The sequence below is a fragment of the Danio aesculapii genome, chromosome 15, assembly GCF_903798145.1.
Source record: "Danio aesculapii chromosome 15, fDanAes4.1, whole genome shotgun sequence".
Lineage (NCBI taxonomy): Eukaryota > Metazoa > Chordata > Actinopteri > Cypriniformes > Danionidae > Danio > Danio aesculapii.
Window position 1 is genome coordinate 31,056,780 of NC_079449.1, and position 21,992 is coordinate 31,078,771.

Consider the following 21,992-nt stretch of genomic DNA (forward strand, 5'->3'; position numbering starts at 1 on the left):
GAATGCTCCACTTTTTTGGAAATATGCAAATTTTACAAGCTCCCTTGAGTTAAACAGTTGAGTTTTATCATTTTTGAATTCATTCAGCCAATCTCTGAGTCTGGCAGGAGCACTTTTAGCTTAGCTTAGCTTAGCATAAATCATTGAATCAGATTAGACCATTAGCATCTAGCAACTTTTAATTTTGCATCAGTCTTGGTACACGAAGAACAGTAACTACAGAGAATCAGGGTTTAAATGGGAAAATTATTAAAACAATTAATTTATTTATTTTTACGAAATGCTACTGGTCTAATCCAATTCAGTGATTTATGCTAATCTAAGCTAAAAATGGGTAAAGTCTAGATAGGATACAGCTGCGGATACGCACGTCAATATACCATAATTTTTGTGATGCTGTATAACAATAATTAATATATTTGTAGTACTGCGACGGTTGGGTTTAGGGTTAGGTTAGGGGTAGATGTTAAAAAATAAAACTTATTGGGTATTTTAATAGATAACATAATACTCGGTAGAATTACTGTTTTTACATTACTGCGACCGTTGGGTTTAGAGTTGGGGTATGGGTAGATGTTTAAAAAAAACACACACACAATTATTGGGAAATTTAATAAATAATAGAAATAATTCTCGTCAAGTTCCGGCTAGCGACAACCCCACCAGAGCTGGAGATTGACTGAATGGATTGAAATTAAAAGTAAAATTCAACTGTTCAACTCTAGGAGAGTTGTAAAATGACACTGTTTCCAAAAAACATGGAGTGTTGCTTTAAATGACCAAATAGAACAAATGACTGTTCAATGTAAATATGATACCCCCTACTTAGTCTAATGCAGTATACAATTTATATATGCTGTACCACCTAACCACCCCTTGTTCATTTAGGTCAGGGGTGCCCAAACTCGATCCTGGAGGGCCGGTGTCCTGCATATTTTAGTTGCAACCCCAATTAAGCACACCTGAACCAGCTAATCAAGCTCTTTCCAGGTATACTAGAAACCTCCAGGCAGGTGTGTTAAAGGAAGTTGGAGCTAAACTATGCAGGACACCGGCCCTCCAGGACCGAGTTTTGGTACCCCTGATTAAGGTGCTATATTTTGGCATTTAAACCATATAAGCTTAATTCAGAGATCAGAGTTCAAATTGTTGTACAAAAATTTGGGCAATTCAGTGTACTTGTTAATGGAACAAACTACAAAACAACTACAAAAGCATTACTGTATGTTCTATGCTAAAGTTCTTCTGCCACAACATAGTTACAAAAACTGAGTACACCTCAAATGGCTGCAGTGATTTGCATAAAAACGAAGTTGCAAGATATATGATGGAGAATGGATGAGTTTCATTTTAATCTTTGCCAATTTACAATCAAGCCACCAAAATAATTACAATCCTGTGTATTCTTCCCCACCCGCCCCTTATTATTATTATTTTTCAGATTCTGCAGATCGCACACAAAATCTTACAGGTGGACAAGCTTTGGTATCCATTCTGTGTATTCATTCTTCTGTACACTCCGAATAGTGAGCTAAAACAGCACGACACCTGGCACTCACACACACACACACACCTCAATACAAAGAATCGCATGAGTAAACACAGAAGTCAGGAGAATCAATGTATCCCTTGCTCATTTATGGAAATGGATTCACACAAGAAAGAGCACTGTATTCAATACAAGGAAAGGTCACCTGTTACACATGGAGTGAATGATGAGATGTTAACAACTACGAGGTCGATCAGGGGGGAAACCTGTTTATGCTAAGGGATTAAAATCGTTTACTATATTCATGTCTGTATGCGCTTAAAATTCCCATACAGCTACATATTTGTGTAGAATATCAGATTATTACTTAGTGTTAGCTAAATGTACCCATGGATGCATACGTTCATGTTCAAATATCATCTTTAACCTTTTTTTTTTTCAGAATATACAATAATGAAATGCATTAAACAGACTGACAGTGTAAGCTCTTCACATACAATACATCAAAATTAAGAGATTCTACATTAGTTTCCTCTCACGACAGAGTGCAAATCAGATGCTTCACAACATATTTTAAGGTTAATTGCTCTTCTCAACACTCCACTTACATACACAACCCATGCCCCCTTAAAAAAATCAGCTCACAAAAAAAAAGAACTAGTGATATAAGTAGCCTTAAATATGGAATGTGAAATAACAAAAGTGTGGTCCGATTATTTCCTTTGACAACACAAATAAAAATGAAGTCCTTCATTGCATTTTAAGGAAAATAATTTAAAACGTGTAACTTTTTTTGTTTGTTTGTTTGTTTTACTTTATATAACCTTGCGAGTAGACCACGATAAGCTTTGTAAGGAACTTAAGGAAAGATGGATGGACAGCTGTGGGTAGGAGGGCTTTACATGCCGTAGCCGAAGCCGGGCTGTGCGGGTTGGGTGTAGCCAGTCGCTGTGGGGTAGCCATAGCCGTAAGGCTGTTGTGGGGGAACTGCCACATTGGGACCTGCAGTGAGCATCAGCTGGGGTGTGCCTGAAAAAAGAATTCAAAACAGAAGCATTAGTACTGAAACCATGTATATCGGGTTTGTTCATATTTAATAAGCTTTGAATGCAACTGTAAAATAGAGCTTAGATCGAGCCCAAAAAATTTAACCCGACCCTACCCGAGCAACTTGTGTCCATGTGCAACCTGGTCTGACACATTAACTGTAATTATGAGCCTGAAGGCTGATTTATACTTTTGCATCAAGAACACGCGTATGCTCCGGCTCGAGGCTGATTTATACTTCTGCATCAAGAGCATGCGTATGCTCCGGCGCAGCCTACGCGTGGTCGCATAGCCCTTGCCGTGGCCGTCACCGACACTAAGGTAACCTCTCAAAAAATGTAACTACAAGTCACAACGACGTGTAGCACAAGCTCCATGATTGGTCAGCTTGGGTAGCTGTGACGAGTGTGGGTAGTGCAGTGTTGTCAACTTGGCAACTTAGTTGCTATATTTAGCGACTTTTCAGTCCCCCTTAGTGAAAAATTTTCCAAAAAAACGACTTGCGACTAATCTAGCAACTTTTTTTTTGGTGTTACCGGAGATTTTTATAGACTCTCATGTGTCCGTACTGTATCGTTCCTACTCTTCCCAACGAGCTGCGGGTGATGCCGCCGGCCGCTCCCCTGCCTCAGAGCACTCACAGGCAGCCCAGTCCTGTGCAAAATGATTTAGCACAGTGAGCGTGAGGCATTTTCCTTGTAACGTTACAGTCAAGCCGATCTGCTTCTTTTTTGATTGAAATCTTTTCTTGTTCACAATCAAGAGAGATTTTAGTGACAGTTTTGGAACTTGTGTGTTTATTATGTCTGGGAGATTACTGCAAATTCATTATATATCTATATTGATATTCAAACTATTCACTTAATTAAATTGACATGCATATATAAAGCGTAGTGCAAATATAAATAGTTATTACTATAAATATTAACCATAGCCTGTTAAAAACTGCTGGACGTGATGACGTCAGTAATATGCAAATTGACGTATGATGTAATCTAGCATCATTTAGCGACTTTTTGAGCAGAGCTTAGCGCCTTTTCACTGAAAATAGTTGGCAACACTGGGGCGGTGCTGAGAGCCTCGAGCACATTGGAGCGATGGTTTACAAGTAAAGGAGCTCCAGATGGAAACTATTGTTTTGGGTTTACCTTATGATTAATGCTGTTGCACGTCCACCTGTTCCCACCTCTGAGTGAGCCAGTTTTAGCTACTTGTACATTAAGGTAGCGTTCAGAAAAAAACAAAACACGAGCGAAGAAACTCATCACAGAGGATCATAAAAACCTACTGTCAGCTTGCGTTTCGGAAGTGTTATCGCAGAGCAACACAAACAGCATGCAGAAGTATAAATGCATGGCTACGCGCAAGGCAGACCCTGTGCGTCACGCGGACCACTCGATGCAGAAGTATAAATCAGCCTTGAGCCCAATTTAAACTCGACCATTTTTTAATACGTGGGCTGTTACAACAAACGTTCTCAACTACAATTCTGAGTAGTTTGAACTACAGAAATTAGTTTAGATTTATCTTACCTCGCTCTCAGGGGCATGCTTGAAGAAGTGACAAAAGAGGACATTGAAGGCTGACTTTCATGCTTTCTGCATACCTATAAACCCTCCTGTTTTTTAACATTCTATCACGCTATCATCCCGTTTAAGCATTTTCCCATATCTTTCTTTGTAAAGTGAAAGTAACATCAAAAAGTGGATCTTAAATGTGATATAGTCTAATTGCAAGAGCTGTTGAAGAGAATTATGATTTTGCTTTATTTTGGCTTGAAACAACGATGAAATTCACAATGCAGCCTCTGAATCAGTCAATTCATGTAATGCCTGTTTCACACCACACATGCAGGAAGTTGCTGCAGACCTTAGTACAGATGAAAATTAAAAATAAATAGTGTATTTATACAGTTTAAGTCAGATTAGCCCCCTTTGAATTTTTTTTTTCTTTTTGAAAATTTTCCCAAATGTTCTACAGAAGGAAATTTTCACAGTATGTCTGATAATATTTTTTCTTCTGGAGAAAGTATTTTTTGTTATATTTCGGCTACAATGAAAGCAGTTTTTAATAAAAAATAAAAAACATTTTAAGGTCAAAATTATTAGCCCCTTTAAGCTATATTTTTTCCATTGCCAACAGAACAAACCATCGTTATACAATAACTTGCCTAATTACCATAACCTGCCTAGTTAAGCCTTTAATTGTCATTTTAAGCTGCGAAGAAGTGCCTTGAAAAATATCTAGTAAAATATTATGTGCTGTCATCATGGCAAAGATAAAATAAATCAGTTATTAGAAATAAGTTATTAAAACTACCATGTTTACAAATGTGTTGAAAAAAAATCTTCCCTCCGTTAAACAGAAATTGGAAAAAAAAAATAAACAGGGGGGCTAATAATTCTGATTCAACTGTATATAAAGATACATAGGTAACTAGATATAGAAATAGATCGATATGTGCAGCAGCCGCCGATCAGCTGTGCACTGCAGGCACATCCGGTGTGAAAAGCAAACGCCTGTGCGCTGCTGCTGCTCTCATACACGCTGCGCACAGGTGACTGACAGACAAGATGAGTGACAGTGGACGATTTGTGTTTTGGTGTGTTTTTTAAACAGACTAACACATTTAATGATAGAATGTAAACAAGTCCGTCCTGGCGTCTTTTGTTTTAAACATAACAAATTTTCTCTGAAATGAGCAGTACGAAAGTAATCGAATGCTTTCATTATAGATTTGGTGTGTATAGCTCTCCACGCAATTAGGTTATTTAAGAAATGACAAAAATATTAAAAACACAAATGCTCACGGCCCGGCCCGAATATAGTGGCAGGAAATATCGGGCCAACCCGTGGGCCAGTGGGTCGGGTCAAGTCTGGGCTCGGGCAGAGAATCTAAACTCTACTGTAAATTATTTTACATGAGATGTATTCAGATGAATTTGGTTTTTGAGATTATTGTAGGATCAGTGATGTTCACAAAAAAAAAAAAAAACGTAATATTTTTAGGAATTTATTTCGCCATTCTGATTAAAGGATATTTTGCTGAGGGTTCTTTTTGTAGTTTAGGCATGGACCAATTTCATTAAAATGTAAAAAATATATATTTAATAAAAACAAAAGGTTTATAAAAAAGCAAACCCATAAAAGGGATCTTTCTGCTTGAGTTTTACAGTCATTCTAACAGGCTTTATTGCACAGTGAATGATTTAGCTAATTTTTTTTTTTTAGCAAAGCATAAAAAACGACTTATGAAAACGACATGATGCCCATCATTTTTGAAAATGCGCATAACTGAGTAGGATAAACTTTTCATTCGAAACTACGATGGAAACACTTTAATTTGTGTGAATGCACAAACCAGCAGGCTGGGAACACTGTAAAACATCTGAAATGTTGTTTTGGTCAGTCTAAAACACTGTAATTCCAGTATTAGTGTTATTGTATTATTAATCACCTACAGAATAGTTAAGAGCATCTGTGCTTCGCGTCTCACACCTTCAAACACCACCACGTGTTCATTGCATGTCGAGATTGTCTTCTGAGGCGCAAGTAATTTATTAAATAAGGAAAAGATTTACGCAGCTTCTCCTACCGCAGCAAATTCTATTTTTGCTTTCGATATTTGGCGCCAGGAAGTGACGATTTTGTTCTCTTTGACTCATTGGATGGAAATGCTGCTTCATTCACATGTCTTACATGCGATATTCCAGTTATGCACAAATTTTATTCGCATCTTGGATGGAAACATAACTAATGTCAACTAAAACATAAAATTAGTAGCTAAAATATTATCGTAGGTGATGAATATCTAATATCGCTAGGTTACTGCATGAAAAAGTTTTTAAAGTTCTAAATTAAAGTTCAAATCCTGCATGAACTATATGAATCGAAAAATTTCTATTCATACTTGCTATTATTAAACAATACAATGAATGCTAAATATCAAAAAACATTGCCAAGCAACCAAAAACTAAATTACATAAACAAAAAAACAAAAGACCAAAAGCACAACAAACCAAACCAGATGACCAAACACTAATGTAAAACTACACACCAAATACTAAATAAATATAAAACAACATATAAAATAACATAATAAATAAATATATATAAAATAATTTGGACAGATGGATGGATGATACTCACCTAATAATTTGTAGTGTATTTATATGCGTTCGTTTCTTAAGCCCATAAGGTATACTTCAGCTTGGTGATTTGGGTACAGAGTGTGTGTTTGTGTGTACATTTTGGCACAGGACAATTTCTTTAAAATGTGCATAAAGTGTTGGTCAAAGTTTTTTTTACACTTTTATAGCTATATATTTCTGGAATTTCCATAAAGGATTTCTGGAAAGAACTATTCTAGTGTGCGCATGTCTAGAACCAGTGTTTGTGTATGCTATCAAAGGCAGGATCTACTGGGTTTTAGATGGAGAAGCATACCATAGACAATGGGTTGTGCCTCCGTGAGCTGCTCTTCCTCTTTCCTCAAAGACTCAGAAGCATCCAACTTATCAACCTGGGAAAAAGGAGAGCGAGAAACAAGGACAAAAAGGACGCATGAGAAGAGATAAACACCCATAGACAGGGAGTGATGACTGATGGATGGGACCATTCATGGGAGATGCATAAAGCCAAGCTTAATACAAGGTGCACACGCTTTCAAAGCAGGTCTCAGGGGACAAGCTTCTTGCCAAGGCACTCCATACCCGATGACAAACCACTAAAATAAGCATCAACTACTGGTCTATGCATTTCACATGTAAGAACTATGACTTTATATGTCCTCAGTGAATCAACCAATAACAATAGACATGGTCCCCCATACAGTCAGTCAGTATCCTATTATGGTAAGTGCATATGTAGAAAACAGAACCCTTTTAAGATGCAATCACAATTAAAAAATGTTGGTGAACTTTCACAATGGAAAATAAAACGTCTGTCATGAGTAGTGTAGCACAGCCTATATAGAAATGGCTTTCAAATCTTTTTGTTGGTCAATAGAGCACGTTCACTTGACCAAATAAATCACATTCACCAAAATGCCAGAGTGTATAGATTCCCATTTAAATGACTGGATTTAAACATGAAAATTCACTCAACATCTGTACGTGTGACCGCACCTTTAATGAACTAAAGAATCTACTCATAAATCTGGTGACTATTAAAATGGTAGGACGCTGCTCATGGGACAGGTGGACGATAGCTCTGCTAGAAAAAGGAAGTCATTGTGCAAATGATATAAACAGAAACTTACAAAAGTCCTATAGACTGCCATTAAATAACCAATATCTGAATCCGATATAGCTGATATAGCTGAAGTAAGTAAAGCCCAAGTTACAAAGATTAGAGTGTCCTGGGTGTCTAACCAATCCTTGAGTTATGACTGAATTATAAATTAAAGGAATAGTTCACATAAAAAAGTATGATTCTGTCATTATTTACTAATTTCGGTTCTATTTTTTCCTTTACTTCTGTGATACACAAGCAGAAATTGTTCAATAATGTCCAAGTTCATCTTTGATCATATAATGGAGACTGGGTGTTGACAAAAGATGAAAAGCAGTAACTTAAAGCAGTAAATACAATGCATCCGGAAAGTATTCATAGTGCTTCACTTTTTCCACATTTTTTATGTTACAGCCTTATTCCACAATGTATTAAATTATTTATCTCCTCAAAATTCTACACCCAACACCCCATAATGACAATGTGAAAAAGACTTTTTGAAATGGTTGCAAATTTATTAAAAATAAAAAACCTGAAAAATCACATGTACAAAAGTATTCACAGCCTTTGCTCAATACTTTGTTGATGCGCCTTTGGCTGTTTGAATATGATGCCACAAGCTTGGAACACCTGTCTTAGGGAATTTTTGCCCATTCCTCTTTGCAGTACCTCTCAAGCTCTAGCAGGTTGGATGGGAAGTGACGGTGTACAGCCATTTTCAGATCTCTCCAGAGATGTTCAATAGGATTTAGGTCTACGCTCAGACTGGGCCACTCAAGGACATTCACTGAGTTGTTGTGAAACCACTTCATTGATATTTTGGCAGTGTGCTTTGGGTAACTGTCCTGCTGGAAATGAACTGTCGCCTCAATCTGAGGTCAAGAGCACTCTGAAGCTGGTTTTCATTCAGGATGTCTCTGTACATTGCTGCATTCATCTTTCCCTCTATCCTGACTAGTCTTCCAGTTCCTGCTGCTGAAAAACATCCCCACAGCATGATGCTACCACCGCCATGCTTCACTGTAAGGATGGTATAAGCCTGGTGATAAGCGGTGCCTGGTTTTCTCTAAACGTAACGCCTGGCATTTACTCCAAAGAGTTAAATTTTAGTCTCATCAGACCAGAGAATTTTGTTTCTTATGTTCTGAGAGTCCTTCAGATGCCTTTTGGCAAATTCCAGGCGGGGAGTGGCTTCCGTCTGGCCAATCTACCATACAGGCCCGATTGGTGGATTGCTGCACAGATGGTTGTCCTTCTGTAAGGTTCTCCTCTCTCCACAGTAGAACGTTGGAGCTCAGACAGAGTGACCATAAGGTTTTTGATTACCTCCCTGACTAAGGCCCTTCTCCCCCGATCACTGAGCTCAGATGGCCGGCCAGCAATAGGAAGAGTCCTGGTGGAGTCCAGGAAGGTCCAAACATCTACTTCCGTATGATGGAGGCCACTGTGCTCATTAAAACTTTCAGAGCAGCAGACATTTTTCTGTAATCTTCCCAAACCTTGTGCCTCGAAACAATCCTGTCTCGGAGGTCTACAGACAATTCCTTTGTCTTCATGCTTGGTTTGTGCTTTGACATGCACTGTCAACCCTGGGACCTTATATAGACATGTGTATGCCTTTTCAAATCATGTCCAATCAACTGAATTTACCACAGGTGAACTCCAAATAAGCTGCTGAAACATCTCAAGAATGATCAGTGGAAACAGAATGTACCTGAGCTCGATTTAGAGCTTCACAGCAAAGGCTGTGAATACTTCTGTACATGTGATTTTTCAGGTTTTTTATTTTTTAATAAATTTGCAACAATTTCAAAAAGTTATTTTTTAACATCATCATTATGGGCTATTGTGTGTAGAATTTTGAGGAAATAAATGAATTTAATCCATTTTGGAATAAGGCTGTAACATAAAAAAATGTGGAAAAAGTGAAGCGTTATGAATACTTTCCGGATGCACTGTATCTATTTTTTAATAAAAATAGTAATTTATGCTTAAGGTTGATGGTATTTTTGCTATTAGCACTGTATGCAGTACAGTTTTTGTTGACACGTGCTTTGAATGGTTTTTGAGCTACTACTTTGTTTACAAGGTGTTAATGCAGAAGTAGGCCATTGCTTCTGTCAGAATAGACAACAACAAACTACTAAGACAAAAAAAAAAAAACATGTAATGAAATAAATTAGAAAAAAACTAATATATATATATATATATATATATATATATATATATATATATATATATATATATATATATATATATATATATATATATATATATATATAATTTTTGCCACTAAGGAACTTCACTGTTAGTATAAGAGTACCTTCATGCTCATGAAATTGAGAAAATTATGACAAAATATTCATTTCTGTGTGTGAACTATTCCTTTAAATGTGCATTTGGGTTCAGTTCTCTACACAGAGCTGGTGTCAGCTTTAAAAAGTTAAGGAATTATTGTTGTTGTTGTTGAGCAGGTTTTAAAGAGACCGGCAGGTTGAAGATTCGTTGAGAGGGAGAGATCATGCCACAGGTGTAGTTTGTTATTCCTATGTTAAAAAGAGTGCATGAGAGAAAGGCAGAGTAAGAGTGGAAGTGTGACGGGGTGAGAGATGGTTTATACAGCCATTCACGGCTTCCAGAGGCAGGCAAAGCCAACAGCCACGATCCTGACCTTTCAAAGGTGCTACAAACACGTTCAAACACATGCCTGTAAACTATCTACAGCATACAACAGGTTTTTTTTTTTTATTATTTTATGAAGGACCACACTTTCTCATAAATTAAGCTAGATTATAGCTTGAAACATAATGCACATGCACCACTTAGGGCTTATTCACACCGAATTAGTCTTTACTTCTGAAACATGCTTGACACGGCACTCAGGAAAGGAGTAAAAAACACAAGGCAAGGTCCATGTAACACGATATTACGAACGAACGTGTTGTAATAACGACAATAACGAACCCATTAGAAATAGGAAAACAATTTGTCATGATCAGTACATGAAGATACATTGTATAATTCAGGATATTCTGGACAAAGCCTTAATGAGCGCTGATATTATCTGCCATAATATAACAGTAAATAAAACAGCTGTTGTGACAACTTTTCCGATTGGTCTACTGCTTTTGGACCTGACAGTGATGAGCTATGCTGCTTGTGAAAGTTGAAGATCTTTCAATTTGACACGGCATCTAAAAAAATTCGGCGCTCGCATGAAAACAATACAAAACTGCATTGAAAAACAATAGAAAAGTATTGCAAGAAAAACGCATTCTGTGTGAACGGCCCCTTAGTTAAACAAATTTCAATAGTGAAAATGTGGTCACTCCTTCCTTTTTAACCTAATTACCAGTCCAGAAGTGAATTAGCTGAGGAACTTGAACAAGCTCTGAGAGTAAATTTGATGAAAGAAAGAAAAACATTTCGTTTAGACTAACGATAATCAACAGAATGGTAGTTTAGTGTCGTTCATCAGCTAATTCCAGCATCTACGGGTCTGAGGCGAACTACGACAGCGTCTGGCAAACGGATGGTCAGTAATCTAGAAGAAACTCCAGGAAAGTCTAGTTAAGGTGTGTTTTTAAAAGCAGCAGAGTGACATGGGAGGGAAGAACTCATGCAGACTCTTCAAAAAGTTTCAGTCGTCCAAACTACAAGGGTTAAAGATGGAGTAAGAGTGAACCTTCACCTTTTCCTTAATTGCATCAACCTGAAAGGGAATTTAAGAGTGGCAGCTTAAGAAAAAAGCAAACTTAACAGTCCAGCATTGCAAAAAGCAGGTAGAGAACAAATGCAGCAATCACCAGAAGTGTTAAAGGAAATTAGCAGAGGGAAATCATAGAGGATACTAATCAAAATCGCCTCCCCATTCCTTTATTTGCATTTCACTGGCTGCTCAAATCAGTTAATCTTACCTAGGAACAACTATTAAGTTAAATCAAATTTAAAAGAAAAAATGATGAATAAATGTCTGTTCTGAACATGTTCATGAATGACAGGAGAAATAAAACTTACTTAAAATGAAGTTGCATGTAAAAAATGTCTTAAAATTATAAACAAAATTCTGTTCCAAATCCTAGCAACAGCCTACCAAGACAACATTTGATCCTTTTATGGATGCACAAAATAAAATAATAATATTAATAATAATGTGAGGTCACTGAATAAATAAATACTTTTATGCAGCAAGAGCAAATTTAATTTGATTAGAAATTGTCAACAAATTTAATGTTACTTGCCCAGCAAATCACGACTGACAAAACAAAACCAGATTTGCCACAATAGGAATAAACTATATTTTAAAAGACATTAAATTATGATATTTGCCAATCTTTTAAAATTTATTTAGATCAAACAAATGCCACTTGCTACCATTAAATCTTTCTTTCAAAAAAAAAATAAAAATCTTACCAGCCCAAAACATTTGAATGGTAGAATGAAATAAAAATATATTGGGATACAATTATCATGAGGTTAATCGTGTTAAATAATCACATATACAAATCTGTGATATGTCACTGTACATGTTTCATTTACTTCAGCATTGCTCAGCAGTAAAATGAAAAAAGGTTTAATTTAAAATTAAGTCTTTTTGTTTATTTGTTTATCTATAAGGCCTAAAAATTCATTTGTGGTTATAAAAATGTATAACTTTGGCTTTTAATCTTTTACTGTTTTAGCGTTTATTAAAATTATTTTAACATTAACATTATATTCAATTATTATTACTAATAACAGCTCACGAAAAGAAAATAATTATTATAAGCATTGTTAATCATTATTATTTTAACATTGTTATTATTATATTAGATTTCTGTGCAAAATTGTGTAAAAAAATCTGCAGATTTCTGCGGAATGATTTTGGGAGTATTGTAACAAAACTTAATATGTGAAATAAAAAATAATACCTTTTTAACTTTCATTTAATGTTTACTAGAGATGTCCAGATCCGATTACGTGATCGGAAATCGGGCCTGATCACATGGTTTTAGACTCAATCGGAATCGGACGTTACCTCCTGATCAGGACTCGATTATGTATTTATATTGTGTCGAGTGAGGCGGGGCCGAGAGCCGTGAGAGTGTACAAGGCGGGTAGCGTGAGTGAGATAATGAGAGCCACCTGGACGCATCACCTGCCTCGAGTCTCACAGAGGAGCCCTGGAAGCTAAAAGGAGGAGAGATGCCAGTGCAAGACGAGAGAGGACCAGGCCTGGACGTTCAGGTTTTCTCCTCTTGGTTACAGTTTGACGGCAGTCTCTGTGAGGAGCTGCCGTCTGTTTGTTTTATTTTTTCATTATTAATTCATTTAAAAGTCTGTCGGATATCCGCCTCCTCCTTCCCAATGGCCAGGTGGCCATCAAATTCATTACATATGTATTCTCATTATTTGTAACACATCTATAGTTATGCGGTGGCACAGAGTTTGACCTCTTTCTTGACTTCACACAGAAACAGCAACGCGTGCGACATTACATCACTTTGTTGCAGAGAAGCTATTGTTGTGCAGAGAAACACACTCCTGCCGCAAAATGCACTCACTCTTACACTTCCATAAACATTCTTAGTCTACATTTTTTTTTTTATAAAAAGGCCGTAATTGATTAAAACGCAAAATGATTATTATTTTGATGGATAAAGCAAGGACAAGACGTGAAATGCATTTTAAAATGCACTAGGTTTACAAATAAATGTAAAATAATAATATTAACTGTAGTGTAGGTCTGCAGTCTTTTTCATGTATTATAGAAGTAACCGATCGAGTTTCGGTATCTGTAGATACTTAAAATTAAATGATTTAGACTCAAACTCTAGGGCAAAAAACCTGATCGGGACATCCCTAATGTTTACCAATGCAAATCCAATTAGATCCACTTGCTTGGTAAACAAAGCAATTCTCTCATATAATACAAAGACAGAATATATTACTTTACAAACTGTATTGTAAATAAATCAAATAAACATTTTCATATTAGTCAATAATATTACTGAACTTATTAATTTAAAAACTGAATATACATTTACGCACATTTACAAAAGTTAATAAATAGACAGACATTTCTGCGCTTGCAGATTTCGTGTGGGCCCAATTATATTCCTTTCACAAAATGAAAATAATGCATTTTTTTTAGTGAAAGGCTTTACGTACACCTGTTTAAGTGAAGTTAAACATTATTAGTTAAACCTGTCGACAGAAAAGCTGCTGGCTAGTTTTGGAACAGATGTGAGGAATGCGTTTATCAGGAATCTTCCATCTTCCTGGACTGTGTCTACCATAAGAGCCGTGGAAGTGCTGGACGGAGGCTCACCTTTGAGAGGTACTCCCTCATGACCTGAATGAAGTAGGGCATAGAAAAGTCCATGAGGTTGTGCCTCCACGCCGTCTCCAGCACCACATCAGGCCTCAGCAGGTCGTAGCAGGTAAACAGGCAGGCGGCGAAACACTCTTTCTTGTCGTCCTCCAAGAACCACTGCAGCAGCTCCTCCGCCAGCTCTGTGTCCTTCGACTCTGAAGCGTACTGCATCGCATCCTGTGGACAAAACAGAAACAAACATTTAAATAATAATTATTAGATAGTGTCCTGCTAAAATATGACTGTAAGCTTAATTAGATCACCTCTGTGTCTGGCATTTTAAAAGAGTACAGAAAAAAAAAAAACTGCACAAAAGAAATAATCAGCATTTTGATTTGAATAGATACAATTTCTATTAATCTACACTTTACATATTCAACTCTTAATTTATTTAAATCTAAAATGCATTTAATTTGTGTTACTTTCTCATATATTTAATATTAATTTGTTTAACTTTTGATTATTTTCTAATTATCTTTTAAAAAATGTTATTTAAATATTTGTACTTGTAGGTTTTATGTATTCTAATCTAATAAATAATGAGTAAATACATGTAATCATCAAATGTGATTTAAATACATAAATAAATATACAAACATATTAAATTAAAAATGCATTAAAAATCTGATTAACCCTTATGTGTTGTTTGGGAAGTTTTCATCCACACTGATTTTGAGGCTTAATTTGGCAAACTGAGCGATTTTCGGTGACAACACTTATTTTGAGAGATATTTTGGGAAAATGCTTTGGAATTTTTCAAAAACTCAAGAATACACTCTGGGCAAATTTGCTACCCTTTGGTTATTTTAGGGGATGTTTTTGTCCCATTGACGTTCATTATAATGACATTTTGATTGCAAAGGCATGACATCATATAATCACACATTCTAGATTGTTGCTAGTTTTCCCTGTTGGGAGCAGGTAAAATGTGTCATTTTTACTGTTGATTAGTGCAAAAAAAGCTTAGTTTATGTCTTTTATATGAAGTATAGTGTGTGTTTACCTTGATATGTCTGAGAAAATCTAAATAAGCACCTCAGCTCTCAGAACATAGTAAACATAGTAAGTGTATTTATGCACACACAATAATGTGCCGTTTTACTCCATAGAACTCCATATAAAAGCCAGAAACGTATTTGCACAGGCCTATCTAAAGGGTTAATGCTGCCAACTGATGATCAACAGTTAAAATGACAAATTTTTACCTCCTCTCAAGAGAAAACACTACAAACAATCAAGAATCAAAAAATGTCATTATAATGGAAGTCAATGGGTCAAAAACAGCTACCAACATAACGAAAGGGTAGTCAATTTGAACAATACACAAGGGTTAAAAACTATTAATATAAAGGAGAAATAATGAAAATGGGTGAAACTAAATTAAATAAACATAGTGAATCACTAAATAATCAAGCAGCATAGTATAATAAATAAAACACAAGTAAAATATTTTTGTCTAATTTAACTCAATCTCAGACTTTATTTAACAATTTATTTATACTAATCTGCATTATTTAAAGTATCTACGTAATTAATCAGAATTTCTTAACTTATCTTAAGAATTAAATCTATTAAAATAATTAAATATAATTTGAATAACATCAAATAATTAAACAGACCAAAATCTGATTGAATAAATGAAAGATTTGCATGAAAGAGTAAACTTCATTTAAAATAAAGTAAATACATCATTTTAACTCTTTTCTTAATAAAACGTGCGTACAGTTGAGGTCAGAATAATTCGCCCTCTTTTGAATTTTTTTCTTTTTTAAATATTTCCCAAATAATGTTTAACAGAATAAGTAAATTTTTATTTGTTTTATTTTGGCAAGAATAAAAGCAGTTTTTAATTTTTAAAACTCCATTTTAAAATCCATTTAAAAAATCCAAATGATTAGCCCCTTTAAGCTATATTTTTTCGATAGTCTACAGAGCAAGCCATCGTTATACAATAACTTGCCTAATTACCCCAACCTGCCTAATTAACCTAATTAACCTAGTTAAGCCTTTAAATGTCACATTATGCTATATAGAAGTGTCTTGAAAAATATGTAGTCAAATATTATTTACTGTCATCATGGAAAAGATAAAATAAATCAGTTATTAGAAATTAGTTACTAAAACTATTATGTTTAGAAATGTGTTGAAAAAAATCTTCTCGCCATTAAACATATTTTAAATCTTAAATCAAAAACAATACATATGACTTAATTTTAGGATGCGGTCCCTCGCAAAAGGATCATCATCATATCAAACATTTAGTAATGCGGACTGGACTAAGAGAGAGACCTTGTAAAGTTTGTCTTTCTTGCAGAGCTCCACACTCTGCTTCCAGCGGTTGTTGCCTTTGAACAGGTATGCGGCGATTCGCCTGAACTCGATGAGCTCGTGCTTCTCCAGGCTCTGAGCCAGAGATATGTTGTCGAAGTTGTCGTAGGCATCGATGGATGTGCGCAGAGCCTGTGAAATATCAAAGTCAAAAGTTTTCAAAGCTACAAACTAGCAGAGTGACTATAAAATGACAGACTGTGATTCAAACGGCAAATTCGCTGTATACCTGAAAATCCTCCTCTGTGATGAAGAGATTATTTAGTGCCTCATTTACAGACTTGTTGTTGTGGTTCTGTACTGATCTCAGGTACGGTTTCACCAATGGCAATTGCTTGACCTAATAAAAATGGACAACTTTGGTAAATGACATATTTCCATAAATATACACACTTCACCATAATATATCAGATGCTATTTGTTATAATATTTGATATTGACCTTATTCTACAATGTGGAAGTGCATTCATTTTTGCGATTGTTTTTGATATTCCGATTCAGTTGCCTATGGGAGAAATGACTAGGAATAATAATAAACGGCAGAAAACGATCAAACTTCTTGCTCTACAATCAAATTTGTTCATGACTATACATAAAAAGTAGAATAATATAATAAGAAAAGATCAGTTTGCAACTAAGCAGCATAACAAACTGTTTTTAAAGTCTAAAAATCAATGGAATCTAGTTTCAAGCCAAAAAGACTCCAATGGCTGCCGTATGCTCATACATGAAGAAAAAGGTCAATAGTATTCTAATGAATCATTTTGATGGTATATTAACATTGAATTACTGTAATTAACACTCTTAAATATAATTTACTCATCTTAATCTTATCCTTCTTCTTAAATTAACATTTATTTTAATTTAAATTGTTCAATTGTTAACATAAATTGTTCAATCGTGAAGGGGAAATTATGACAGTTTAAGGAAAGGTTGCAGATGAAAAAATAAGAAGAGATGTCAACCATACAAAGACTTAGAGGGCAACACATACACTTAGTACACTTCATTGAACTTGTACACATTAGACATCCCCTAAATACTATATAACTTAGGTTAACTATGCTTATATATAATAACTTTCTGTTAAAAGCTATGAGTTACTAATTAATTAGTTAAAGTTATTAGTAACTAATAAAGTTATGGTAACTAATAACTTTTTTGATATTGATAGTAATCCAATAATGTGCACATCCAACCTTTTGTAAACCTGCTTTGAAATAATAGCTATAGTAAAAAGTGTTATACAAATAAGAAAATAAGATCATGCTATAGGCGCATATGCAGACTTTAGTTTAAGCAAAAAAACAATATTTAAATAGTTCATTGTCATTGCCCATTTAGTACCATAAATTATTATGAAAACAACATGATTACATTTTCAAGCAGCTTCAAGCACTTCAACCAAAATCTAAGCACTTTACAAACCTTGAAAACAGCAGATAAAAACTCAACCAATTTCATGACTTTCCAGCACCCATACGAACGTTTTAAAAAAGCACAATAGCTAGATCTTTGCTGAATAAAAAACCAAACAAAACTTAACAGCAAGCAAAACAGTACCTTGCTGAAGAAGTTGACAGCACGAGTGTGGTCAAGACGAGGAGACAATACGATCAACAGGTCATTCAGTAACAGCGGTTTGAACTCCAGGTAGAACTGGACAGCTCTGTAATACAGCTCAACATTAGCCACCTGCAACACAAATCAACAACAAAGGTTAATTCCCTCAGATTTGTATAAAAAAAAAAAACATTTTCCAAAGACCTGATCAAAAGTGGACCGTCAAGATGCATAATCGTTTTAGTATAACATTTATTTCAGATTATATACAATTTTTTTGGTTTTATGCTTATAAAAAACCTGTTATAATAAAACATATGTATCAAAAAGGCACATGATCATTTCTGCATGGTATTCACAGTTTTAATGAAATTTTAAGACCACATTAGTGATCCTGGAGTACAAAACCAGTCATAAGGGTAACCTTTTTGGAAATTGAGATTTACAATAATCAGAGCTGAAAAATTAAGCTTACTGTGTAAGCTTGTTGTTAGTGTTACATTCTCCTGCAGAACGTACTTTCTGGTTATGTGTGTGCGCACATTTGTCTGTATGTGGGTGTGTCGTTTTACGTGTTTCAGGTACAAAATGACATTGGAGGATCCGCATTCCGTGCTGAGGATCGCTCCACCAATCGTTGGGCGGCATTGCGTTTAAAAAGCCAGCCCAAACTGCAATGACGATCTCTCTCTCCTTCTCTCTCTCCCTCACGCTTTCACTCTCACTCCTTTTTTTTTTTTTACTGTTTTTCTTTGGTTTGTGATTGATGCTCTTGTTTAAAATCTTTTGAGTTTGCAATGCATTTGTTCGTGAACTCATCCAGTTAACTGATACTTTTTGAGTAATACCCGGAGAGGGTGTAGAAGTGAGCAAGTCACGCGGTATACATTTACAACACTCAAGATTCATTTTTGTATTATTTCATTAGGTTCAGGAGAGTGTGCTGTTTTGTTTTTTAGTTAGAGTACTTTAGTTAAGACGTTTGATACATTGAAGATGTTTCTTTTCATGCCTTTCTTTTGATATTTAGTTTAGTACAGTTATTATGTTTTGTTATATTTATTTCTTTGATTTAAGCACCTCTAACTACCTCCTCTCCAACAGCTTAATGATCATTTATTCATTGCAAATATTTTTCTTTAACTGTACAATATTTTCACTGATAGTATGGGCAATAAATAATCAATTGCTGTGATTGCTTTGGTTTTCAGTTATTCTTTCTGTATCCATTGGTCACACACACATTAAACCATTATATGTTATGTCAAAATACCCTTAGTTTATTATTAACCTCTAAAAGGATGTAACATTAGCATAAGACAATATCTGGTAGAGATACAACTATTTGATTAAATCTGGAAAATTCTAATATTGAGAAAATCACCTATAAAGATGTCGAAATAATGTGCTTAGCAATACATATTACTAATCAAAAATTAACGTATGGAAGGAAATTAGCAAAATGTCTTCATGAAACATGACTTAATACTGTGTTTTACCATAAAAGATAAAGATATGTCAAGAGCAAAAACAACTCCATTTTCAGTAGTATTTTATGAAAATAAGTACTGCCAATTTTGATTTCATGGTGACTTATGTGTAATTTATTAATTTATTATTTAGTTTATTAATGGGGAGAACAATATACATAAAACATTACATGATAAGAACAACTTCATATTTCAGTAAGAGATGCAAATAAAACCTTGGTTATGATGTCCTTAAACTGGCTCTCTTTCCAGGCGTCTGCAGGATGGTTCATCATGGTGATGATGGCGTTGTCGTACTCCTCATATTTATCATACAGGAAGACTAGCTCCCCCCACAGATGAGCCTGTTCTGCTGCCCTCAAAACCTAAACACATAAACACAAGAACTGTCTCATCCATTTCTTCCATCAATCAATAAACAGAGAGACACCAAAGTGCCTAAACAGACGCATCCAATGCATTTGCTATTTTAAATGTTTTGCCTAAATAGAAAAACTCCATTTACGTCAGTCAATATTTATAGTCAGACAGATGCTTCAATACGGTTTCAGCTCTCAGACCTTGGGAATGTTGACTCTGGACCAGAAGAGCTCCAGGTGCTCCCTCATCTTCTGTGGCTTGAATTTGGAGTAGAGGATGGCCAGTTCTGTGAACATGCCCATGTGAGCGCGCTCCAAGCCCAGAGCCGCCTCCAGCATGGTGATCAGCTCCTCAAAATAGCCACGGTCCTGAAGGAGAAACCACACAGGTCAATCAGCACTACTGGTAAAGACTTGGGGGAGCAATCTTTGTCAAGCATCATAATCTCTTTTTTAATGATGTGTGAGCTGGTGTTAAAGGAAAAGTTTATCCACAATGTCAAATTTACATTTACTCATACAGATTCTAAACTTATGAATTAGTTTTTTTCCGTTGAAAACAAAACAAAAGACATTGACATCCAAAATAGGAAAAAGCATACTATGGAAGCTTTTTGTCCCCCAACATTCTTCAAAAGATCTTCCTTTGTTTTCAAAAGAAGACAGAAACTCAAACAGGTTTGGAACAAGTTAAGAATAAGTAAAGAATGACAGAATTTTCATTTTTAATAGTTTAATAAATGCATAATTTACTTTTAAAAAAAGTTGTCTTTAAGCCTAAAAAATTGATCTTAGTGACACTGATATTATGCTATTATTAAAGGAACACTTTTTTTGTGAAAAAGTCTAATTTCATAACTCTATTAACACTATCAGTTTAATTTCCTTACCAGACTTATTTTGACAGATGTTCATCTTAACTTTTTGTTGTTGTCATGTTGTGGCACTTTTAGGTCTCATAAAATCACAAGCACATCCAGAGGGGCTGAGGGCTGCTCTGTTAACTTCATAAGTTGGAATGTTAAGTTACTTAACCAGCCAGTGAATTGTAAAAAGGTATTTGTACATTTAAAACAACTTAATGTAGATACTGCATTCCTTCAAGAGACTAATCTACATACAACTGATAATTTTCGACTTAGAGGATGTTGGACAGGACAGAATAAGATATACTATGAGAGGGTCTGTTGGGATATTTTATAAGGTCTGGCAGCCTTTTAACTCTTGTAAAGGAAATGGATGCACACAGCATGACAATATGAGAGTAAGGAACTTGTGTCATCCTTTTATGTCATGTTTTCATCTTTTATTTTCTCTATGGACATTTGATTATATATTGTCTTTAGATCTGGTGTTCTGGGAAAGGGGTGTTTTTTTCTTGTTTTGTTTTTTCGTGCTGTATAATGTAAAAAACAAATAATAAAAAAAAACCTTGAACAAACACTTGAGTTTAACCATTTTCGAATCCATTCTGCTGATCTCAGAATGTTAGGAGCACTTTCAGCTTAGCTTAGCATAAATCAGTAAATCAGATTAGACCATTAGCATCTTGCTCAAAAAAGTTTAGATTGTTTTCCAATTCACAGCTTGACTCTATTGCTGTTATGTCGTGTACTAAGACTGATTAAATGATAGTTGCTATTTTCTAGGTTAATAAGGCTAGGAACTATTAATTCCAGCGTAATGATCAAGAAATTTTGCTGCCGTACCATGACAGCAGCACTCATTATAGGAGTGTTCCTTTGACAGTTCAATATTGAGTGAGATTTTAGACAGAATAAAGTTTTTTTCCCAGTTTTCTTGTTTTATAATCTTATAGTAGTATTTATAGCTCCTATGTTTGTAAATTACGAAACTATAATAGTAAATGGTACAACTCAGAGCCAATATTTAATCCTTGATATTTTCAAGTCTTCCACGATCACGAGAATCCTGTTAACATCTCTGCCTACGCAAATACTTCTGAAACTCACCTGGTAATAGTTAATGAGCTCCTCAAGTTCATCAGCATGAACGACAATATGTAATCCACACATCTGAGCCAGGCGAAACTCCTTCCCATCAACACAGGCAAAGCAAACCTAAGAGGAGAACATTTCTGTTATTAATAGGACAATGCAAGAATAATC

General features: G+C 35.2%; 1 protein-coding gene across 2 annotated transcripts in view; it reads right to left on the reverse strand.

Annotated features, from left to right (window-relative positions):
• Positions 1-1,617: 1,617 nt before the first annotated feature.
• Positions 1,618-21,992, reverse strand: part of cltcb (clathrin, heavy chain b (Hc)) — a 53,117-nt gene continuing 32,742 nt past the window's right edge. Inside the window, exons 24-33 of one of the 2 annotated variants that reach the window (XM_056473639.1) lie at positions 21,837-21,944; positions 20,065-20,232; positions 19,720-19,869; positions 18,015-18,146; positions 16,681-16,791; positions 16,413-16,583; positions 14,079-14,300; positions 11,460-11,480; positions 6,983-7,058; positions 1,618-2,518 (exon numbers count right to left, since the gene is read on the reverse strand). In XM_056473639.1, the coding sequence (XP_056329614.1) occupies positions 2,388-2,518; positions 6,983-7,058; positions 11,460-11,480; positions 14,079-14,300; positions 16,413-16,583; positions 16,681-16,791; positions 18,015-18,146; positions 19,720-19,869; positions 20,065-20,232; positions 21,837-21,944 (1,290 nt within the window). In that variant the 3' untranslated portion in view covers positions 1,618-2,387. The remainder of the gene's footprint in view (positions 2,519-6,982; positions 7,059-11,459; positions 11,481-14,078; positions 14,301-16,412; positions 16,584-16,680; positions 16,792-18,014; positions 18,147-19,719; positions 19,870-20,064; positions 20,233-21,836; positions 21,945-21,992) is intronic. The other variant, XM_056473640.1, reaches the window with a different exon arrangement.